This window comes from Coffea arabica, chromosome 2e (genome assembly GCF_036785885.1).
Source record: "Coffea arabica cultivar ET-39 chromosome 2e, Coffea Arabica ET-39 HiFi, whole genome shotgun sequence".
Lineage (NCBI taxonomy): Eukaryota > Viridiplantae > Streptophyta > Magnoliopsida > Gentianales > Rubiaceae > Coffea > Coffea arabica.
This window is the reverse complement of record NC_092313.1, coordinates 47,253,010-47,262,871: the sequence shown is the minus strand read 5'-3', so window position 1 is coordinate 47,262,871 and position 9,862 is coordinate 47,253,010. Positions and strand designations below refer to the sequence as shown.

Below are 9,862 nucleotides of genomic sequence, written 5' to 3'. Positions count from 1 at the left end.
CAGACGTAATGCAACCCGGCGGCCTAGTTCGTGCTGTTCCCTAGCCCTGCCCTGATCCCAGAGTAAACTATGTAAAAGTCAGATATTCGGGGTCGGTAAAATAGTTCGTTATCTGGACCCAAATTTTTGATAATCTGACTCTTTTAAGGTTGACCTTGGGTGAGTGGGGAAGGACAGTCTACTCTGAAGCCTGAACCAGAGAAACAGAAGAGTATTGCGGAGACTGCGGAGTCTGTAGGCGCAATGTTTGGGCATCTCTTAACAGTTTTTGCAGCAACGGCTCTTCACTTCAGTGCGACTGGTGAAGCTTCTGCATGTTTGACCGATGGCAAGTTTATACTTCTCAGGATTCCAACTCGTGTTTCTTTTCATTTTGCTTTCTTATTGAGTTGTTTCTGTTCAACAAAATGATTGAAATATTATGTGGATCATGATAAAAGGTTTTCCATTAGTGAGAAATGTTAGCAAGCTTCCACAAGGTAGCTTCGGGATTCCCGGTTTGTCTCACACAACCCTTGCGGGTTCAGTCTTGCATGGCATGAAAGAGGCAAGACACTAATTTGTTTGTTTTTTTACAGCATGTTTTACATCTCAAGTCCGTAATTTTTACAGCATGTTTTACATCTCAAGTTCGTGCATCTCCCACTTCCTAAAGATCGATCAGTGGCAGCAGCTTCAACTTTATGATTGTCCGTACTTGTCTAGTTCAGCCAAATTGTTAACAATTAAGCTATGGCATCCCACTAATTCCTGATGCATGTTTGTTTGGAAAAGTAGTCAGATTGAGTATTAAAAGAATAGAAAGGGAAAAAAAAAGTAAATTGTTGGACTAGTTACTATTGATTTAAATTTATAGGTTGAGGTATGGCTGCAAACATTGGCTCCGGGAGCTCGCACCCGAGTCCATAGACACTCATGTGAGGAGGCATTCCTGGTCCTAAAGGGCAGTGGCACTCTCTATCTTACGACAAATATGCACCCCGAATTCCCTGGGAATCCGCACGAGTTCCGAAGCTTCTCAAATAGCACATTCCTTGTCCCGATTGATGATGTTCATCAGGCAAATTCTTCTCTCTGTTCCCCCCTATTTTTTTTTTTTTTTTTTTTTTTTGGAGCAGGTAGCCAAGTTACATACTCTGTTTCTTATACTGACATCAAAATTAGTAGTCTGTTATATTTGTATTTAACAAATTTTCGAATATCACAACGTTGTGTCAGTGCCTTAACATCACGGTACTTCAATTACCAGGTCTGGAACACAAATGAGCAGGAGGATTTACAAATTTTGGTTATTATATCTCGTCCACCTGTGAAAGTAGGGGTGAGCAAATTCGGTTCTTACCGAATTCATAACCGATTTCAAATTCAATTCGGTAATTTGAAATCGGATATTTGGTAATTTGGTACAAATTCGGTACGTACCAAATTCATCGAATTCTAATATGGTATGAAATAGGTAATGAGATTATGAATTAGGTAATAACCGATTTCGCATTCAAATTCGGTAATTGAAATCGGGTACCGCATTACCGCATTCGAATTACCAAATTGGTATATAAAATTATATAATATATAGATAAATGCTATTTAGTATTAGTATATACTACTAATACTTTATTATATTATATAGGTAAATGCTATTAATAATAATTAGTATATTGTATTATCAATTTATCATCATATCATGTACTTTAATAATAATAATATATAATAATGTACAATATATTATTTTAGTATTTGTTAATTGTTATATGACTATAATAATACCAATATATAGTAATACATAACAATATAAGATAACTATAATACTTATTATTTTATACATGAGTAACATGACTAGAATTAGATAATAATTAACACATATATGTATAATACTAAATATTAAACAATTAACATAATTAGTAATTAAATTTAGATATTGGTAATTTGATACATCATTCATGTTTGAATTATTGAATATTTGAATGCGTAATCTCTAACTTGCAAGTATTAGTGTACTCTACATATTTAACATAAAAATTCATATTATCTATTCACTAATCTTAATTCTTAAGACTTTAAGTATAGATAAGACAACTAAGTAGTTCGCAGTGTAAGTGAATGCATATGAATTGCAAATCAATGTACTAGTGTATTGACTTTCACAATAATATATGTAAGTAAATAAGTTTTATTTTGATTTGAAATAATTTATAAGTTTGTAAGTAATATAACTTATCACTACTCATTGTAATTTGTAAGTTTGTAACTAATATTACTTATTATTAATCATTGTAAATTATAAGTTCATAAATTATCACTAATCATTGTACAGTCTAAGGTTTATTCTAGTTTAAATTAATCACTTTTTATGTGTTCCTTAAATCATAGACTAATGATTTTAGGCATAAGTTATCAAATAAGTTAAAATTCATATTATCTATTTACTAATCTTAAGGCTTTAAGTATAGACAAGACAACTAAGCAGTGTAAGACTGTAAGTGAATGTATGTGAATTGCAAATCAATGTATTAGTGTATTGACTTTCACAATAACATGTGTAAGTAAATAAGTTTTTATTTTGATTTGAAATAAATTATAAGTTTGTAACTAATATAACTTATCACTAATCATTGTAATTTGTAAGTTTGTAACTAATATTACTTATTATTAATCAGTGTAAATTATAAATTCATTGTAACTACTAACTAATATTGCTTATAATTAATCATTGTAAATTATAAATTCATAAATTATCACCAATCATTGTATAGTCTAAGGTTTATTCTAGTTTAAATTAATCACTTTTTATGTGTTTCTTAAATCATAGACTAAGGATTCTAGGTATAAGTGATCAAATAAATGCCAATTAAACCACAAAATGATTAGAACATAAGTAATGTGTTCAATTATGAATAAATTTAGGGATCAAATCAGTAATAATTTATAAATCATAGATAAACCGAATTCATTACCGTTTTTGAATTTGAAATCGGTTGCGGAATGAATTCGGTTATGCCCAATTCGGAATTGAAAACGGTTTAAATTTTTACAGGTAAAATAACCGAATTCACCGAATTCAGTGCACCGAATTACCGAATTTGCACCGAATGCACACCCCTATGTGAAAGTGTAAGCATACTATCGTCTTTCATCCACCTGTGAAAGTATAAGTGTATTATTCTCCTTTACGCCAGAGCGCTAACAGTCTAAGATCGTATTTAGTGCCTACTTATATTCCATCCATATAAAAGCAGCGGGCAAGGCTTAAAGTGAGAGCAGCCCGATCTTGAAGCTTTAGTTGGAGGACAAATAAGCAGCTTCTTTGCTTTGCTAGAATAGACTCTTAGATGGGCAGAATGCCACATTTCAGTCTATTGGGACCTAGAAACGATACAATCTTGACTTTATTTCCTAAGCTTGAATGTGGCGAAAAGCAAGGGAAGAGTTCAGGCAAAGCGATTCGCCTTGAATCCTGAAAGCTGAAGATCTAAAGACAACAGCGATATATTTTTTACATCTATTGTGCAAAATCATCTTCACTTGGCTTTTTCCAACATAAAGTTTGTTCACTCTCAGCAAATAACTGTCCATCAAATCAATCATCAATATGTTTCCCTCCGATGCATACCGAGTTTTGACGGGTACTATATATATTGAACTTAACATCTGGGTTCTTCCTTTCAGGTTCACATATGATGACTGGTTTATGCCACATACAGTTGCCAAACTACTCTTCCCTATCTTCTGGGTTGCTGTGTGTTACCAGACGCCTTTGGAAAGAAACGAGCTTTAACTTTCCAATACAAAAATCACTTGGATTCTGCTACACATGCATTGGGTTCGTAAAACACTTAGAAATATATCCCAGTATAACGCGTGCTGTATCATGATTTTACTTATGTATTGTGTTTGGATTGCATTTTCCATGATTTTTCATGAAAAAATTACTGTAGCGATTTGATGTATGTGAGGAAAAAAGGTAATAGGAAATGTGATCACGGAAAACGACGTAATTTTCCGACGGAAAACCACAATGCAAACAAGGCCTTCCTACTCTGAGTTCAGCACAAACTGAGGTCCATTTGATTTCCACCTCTATGTTTCTATGCTTGCAGAAGTACTTTCTTTGGTCAAAAACTACACGTGCTGAAAATTTTAGTCATGAATGAAGTATTAGATAAATTTCCTGCAGAAAGTTATTGGCATGGAAAAAGAAAGAAACTTGTCGATCAAGTGTGATAGGTTTTGCTGCAATTTACACGCAAATGGGGTTTTGACTAATAATTAAGCAAGGCCATATTAAAACTCACTTAAAAGTGGATTAGCCCTCAGCAGCCGCGTGCACCTTTTCCCATTTTGCCTCGTTTTAGAAGCTTCCCTCGCAAGAATGACATACGATTACTGTCTACAGCAAAACGATAACGCAACATTTTATCCAAAACGAAAAAATAAATACAACAATAAAGCATCATTTTACCCAAAAGACAATTTGGCATCACATTTTAAAAGATGTACCATTGACTCTCTATAGATGATAGGAGTGGACAAGTAGTAACGTGAGTATCCAATCCATATATATAAAAGGAGTTTCTAGAGTGATGGTTTATGTGCCTCATGGAAGGGGTAATTTATTGATTTAACGTTTGCTTTACTAAATTGGCTGAACAGATTGTATAATAGCTTAATGGTATTGAAAGAAAGGTTAATGGTATTTAGAGAATTTTGCATCTTTAAAATATAAATTGAAAGAAAGGAAAATGGTATGAGTATTGTAGACATCAAAATTTCAATTTTATTTAATTCAATTGTAGCTTTATTTCTTATTATTTATTCTTGTTTTTATTTTATTTTATTTTAGTTGATTAAGTTTGTAAAATGATAGTTAGTGTTTATTTTTACTTATTTTAGTAAATTAGGTTCATCATTTTTCTTTTTAAGATATTTTTACATTAAATTTCTAAAAAAAAAAAGAAAATTCACACAAAAAATTTGTTTTAATCTTTTTAAATTCAAGTGCTTCAAAATAAAATGAAAATTAGTAATGCATTTAACATTTTTTTTTACCCTAAACTTGTTTTGAAAAACAAAAAATAACAAAATAAAAAGAAAATAGGTGGAGGCCAATGCAAACTAGCTAGCTAAGTGGGATAAGTAAGGGTTAGACAAGTGTTATTATTTTTTTAACACCACAACATGCAGGGGATAGGTGGCTAAGACAGGTTTAGGGAGCTAGGAAAATTCTGAAAAAACAAGAAAAAGAGAAACAAAAAAAGAAAGCTACGGGCAAAGGGGAGAAAGGGAGAAAAACCGAGAGAGAGGGCGGTTGAGGAAAAAGGAAGGGGTTTTCGGGCAGGGGAACAAGGAGAAGAGAAGGAAAAACAGAAAAAGAAAACAGGGAGCTTCACAGAGGATTAGAAAAGGAAAAGCCAGAGAGAAAGGGAGAAGGAGAGAGCTGCGGGGAAAGGAGAAAAAAAGAAACAAGAAAGGAAAGAAGAAGGAGAAAAACCAGAAAAGGAGAAGGGAAAGAGAGAGAGGATCTGGGGAGGATCGGGGAGAGCAAGGAACAGGGGGAGAGACTGTACAGAGCAAGAAAGGAGAAAGAAACTGGGAAAAGCAAGAAAAAAGAAAGAAAAAGCTACAGGAAGCAAGGAAGAAAAGAGGAACGGGAAACCGAAAAGAGAAAGAAAAGAAGAGAGGGTGAGGGTGAGGGCTGGACAAAAAAGAGGAACAAGAGGGGTGGGAGACCAGAAAAGAAACAACAGAAAGGAAACAAAAAAAAGAAGAGGGAGCTTCGGGGGAAAAACAGAAAGAAAGAAAAGAGGATTTCGAGGAAAGCAAAGGAGGAGAGGAAGAAAGGAAAAGAGAGGAGGAGAGAAGGAGAGGAAAGAATCTGGGGAACAAGAGAGAGGATTAGAGACAGTGAGGAAAAGAAAAAACAACAAGAGAAAGAAATCAGAAGAAAAAAAGAAAGAAAGAAAAGTGCAGAATTTTTGAGCCGGGGTTGGATATCTGGCTTAGTTCTTGAGAAAAATCCGGCCTCAATCTCAGTCGAATCTGTGGTTTTTCCAAATCTCCACTATCTATACTTGTAGTGGTGTGATTTTTGTTAGAAAACTCCTCCAAACAACATCTCCAGCACCCTCAAATATCAGCTAGAAGTCTGCGGTTCATCAGCTCTTAAACCTTTCTGGGCCACCATAGTTGCTTTGAATCCTGCATTCGGACAAGATTATCCCAACTCTTTGTTCATTCAACGCCTTAAAGTTCAAAAGGTAGTCCCTTTTATCCTTATTCTTGTCACATAAGCCTGAATCTACATTAAAACCATGAAACTCCTGCTGCATTTTTTCCTTTTCTTTTGCTGTTTTTTATCCCTGGTGGACAACTCAGATTTTTCTGTTTTGATCCTGAAGCAAAATGTAGTGTTTGATTTAGTTGATATTGGGAGTTGTAGCGTTTGTTTGTTTTGATCTGAAATCTTGATATTCGGTTGACTTGTCCGTGTGTGATGACACGAAAAGGAAGTTGCAAACAAATGAAGAAGAAAGCTTCTGCGAAGCATGCATGAAAAATTTTTCAAAAATTTCACTTCAGCCCCTCAAGTTCCCCATAATTCTGCTATGGCCCATAATAATTGAAAAATCAATCAATCTTGTCCCTTTAAAATGGTAATTTTCGTTGGCATGCTTTAATATGATTTTTGGACAGATTGTGTGAATTTTAGGATGATATTTGAAGGTTTAATAATTTTTTACAGATTTATAGTTTTGATTTGGATTTTTAGTGAAATTTCGGGTAATTTTGTTGTTTAATAGCAAATGGGTTTTCATTTATTTTTGTGAATTTTAGCATTTAGGCTTCATTTTAAGTTCTTAATTTTATTTTATTTTAATTTAGACCCTTAATATTTGTAATGATACCAATTTAACCCCTCAAACTTCTTTAATTGTTTCAATTTGGTCCTTGTTTGTTTTAATGTTTTGAATATAGCTTGCTTATTTTCATTTAAAATGCTTTAAGTTGTTCAACTTCATGTTTATTTTCATCTCTTATGATTATTTGTTAATTAAAATGGTACCTTAATCATTTTCTTTGTGTTGGAGGGTAAAAAGAGAGCATTTCATTAGGTCACCAATTCAAGAGAGTGTCGCGCCCCACTTTTTGAGTGTGGTGAAAGTAGTGAATGTAGTGTGTGGAAAATGTATGTGAAAATGAAAATAAAAGGCCGTGGGACTTGAAAATGCGACGATTTGGCCAAACAGAGTTCAAAAAGGGTTTTTTGCATGGAAAATGGAGTCGCCACTTGGTATAGAGTTAGGGTGTACCAAGTCATCCAAAAATGAGTTTTTGAAAAGCAAAGTAAACAAACCCCTTTTTAAGAACTTTTAGGTCTACGTAACCAAAGAAAGGGATCGGGGGTCACATTTGATAAGGAAGAAGGCAAAGGCAAAGCCTAAGGCACTCCCTTACCCTAGCCAAAGCTAGTTGCGCGATTTAGCCCCACGTTTCCTAATTCTTCTACCCAAAATATGCGTTGCATGTTGGATATGACTAATGGATATGAAAAAGAAATGCAATCCTAAATCTAAAATGTCTCTTACGAGGCTTTTTGGTCCCAACCACATGAGTTGTGGTGGCCAATAAGGAAAGTCCTCATAGAGGTCGCGAATGATGCAAATGAAGACTCAAATATGAGTGCAAGTGTGAAAATGTAAGAAAACGTGCATGTGTGCGAATGTAAGACAAGTGCATGTGGGCAAATTGGGAAAATAAAGGTGTTTGTGTGCAAATGGATGAAAATATGATAGTAGATACATATAAGTGCAATTGGGTGCAATTTGTGAGGTAGAAAATAAATGATAAAAGAAGAAAAATATGCAAACATGGCATGTGGATTGAGAAAAATATAAGTAGTGAGAAAATGTGGATGAAAGAGTGAGGAAGTGATATGACAAGAATGAGAGTGCATGAACCTAGAGGAATGCATCAAGTCGGGTACGGGAATGACTCCTAATTTCACGACTTTAATTTTCCCTTTGATTAGAAGGAAGAACTAGCGTGCTAAGGCTATTTTGTAGCCACACTCGCTCGTTTCCCTTATCGAAAGGGGATTCTCAGGCAAATGTACCCTATAACTAGCATGAAGATGCAAAAGCCTAAAATGAAGGGGAAAGGATTGGAGGAGCATGCCAAATGCTAGAAAACTAAGAAAAATGCATGAAATGTAGTGAAACATGCAAGTATGAACTAGCGAGGGGAATCCCTAAGGGTCTAGCATTGGACTAGCCCATATCTATGAATTCCTACTAGCGTTGGACCAGTGGAAAATGGGACAATGAGCCACAACTAGCGTTGGACTAGTGTGGTGACGTGCATTCATCCATCACATTCATCTATGACTATAGAAAGCAAGTAGACATGCCAATCACCTATAAGCACGTAGCACATAACACTTAGCATGCTCGACTACATGCAAGAGCCAAATAAAGCAAATTAACACGTAGCAGCAAAAGCAAGCAACCAAGCTAATGAACCTATTACATTCGCTAACTAAAACGAAAGGGGAAGGGGAAAAATGGACAAAAATGCTCGCCAGACCCTATCTATTACAAGCCAAGAGGTGTACACATACCCCATAAATAAATAAAAGAATGACTTAATAAAAGCAAAAGTAAATGAAATAATTGAAATGAATTAAGAACAAGCAAGGAAAGCAAAGTAGACATGCAATTCTCACTTAGCACGTTGGATCACATAGGGGGGAGACAAAAAAGATAAAAGAAGTTATACCTCCCTTGAAATGGAGCTCTAATGGGGTGAAGTCACTTATTTACCCTCCAAAATAAAAGAAATGGTCAAGGTACCAATTTATTTGAAAAATTAAAGAAAATAGGCAAACACAAGCTCACTTGGACACAAAGCTCTTAAAATCACGAATTAAGTGCAATTAAACAAAGCATGGTAGTTAATTGAAGCAAACAAACAATGACGTTGTAAAACTAAAACTACCAAGGACCTAATTGAGGAGATTACTCAATTGATTGGGTCATAATAGCATTAGTTAGAAGCCAAAGGGTGAAAATGAAATTATTGAAAGCTGTTTTTGCATGCAAAACATGCAAAAGCCACGAATCATCAAGTTTTCTGCAACAAAAGACATCTGGTAGCTTAGGAAGCTTTCTTCTGCAATTTTAAACTTTCAAACGCAAACTTCATGCAAGACTTCAAGCAAAAATCTAGCAAAGGCTATCACTCAATCGCCATTTAACAGCAAGACACTATGATTGACGCAAACCAATCATAAACACTGAACCAAAATGATCAAATGAACAACCAAATGGAAAGCATATGCTGCGGCAGCAAAAGAAAAACCAGCCTTGTGAGTTTCTTAAATGAAACTTCATCACTCAACTAAGAGGCCTATATGAAGTAACTTAAACGGATCCTACCGCATCATCAATCGAATCCCAAATGCTGTAACTTCATCCCATCCTTATTACCATTACCCAAACACAATCATCTATCCCCTTCCAACCAAAACAGCGGGACTTAATAATGCAGCAAAGAAGCAGTAAAGCATGAGAATGAATGCAGCTTATCAAGAACCCAGGAAACTTGCAACCCGACATTTATTATATTCATCATGAACACACGGTTAAACAAGCAACAAAGGAAATTTGGGGTAGAGAGGGGCCAAAAGTATGCATTTTCCAAAAATTTTATGCAGCCTAGTCGAAACTCTCTTCCTCGCAGGAACTTCTGCAACTCTCGGACGCAATCCCAATGCATCATTAACATCTCAACCCAATCCAGTTGGAGCCAAACAACAAAATCACCAAATGTTCTCCTCATTTTTACCATAAAATTCTCATGTTTAAGC

At 34.9% G+C, this 9,862-nt stretch overlaps 1 protein-coding gene across 1 annotated transcript; it reads left to right on the top strand.

The window, feature by feature from the left end:
- The first annotated feature begins 430 nt into the window (after window positions 1-430).
- On the top strand, window positions 431-3,807 carry LOC113729103 (auxin-binding protein T92-like). Its single transcript, XM_027253435.2, has 4 exons — window positions 431-547; window positions 857-1,060; window positions 1,250-1,317; window positions 3,667-3,807. Exons 1-4 carry the CDS (start codon window positions 431-433, stop codon window positions 3,773-3,775), a joined length of 498 nt encoding a protein of 165 aa, XP_027109236.1. The 3' UTR covers window positions 3,776-3,807.
- The last annotated feature ends 6,055 nt before the right edge of the window (window positions 3,808-9,862 follow it).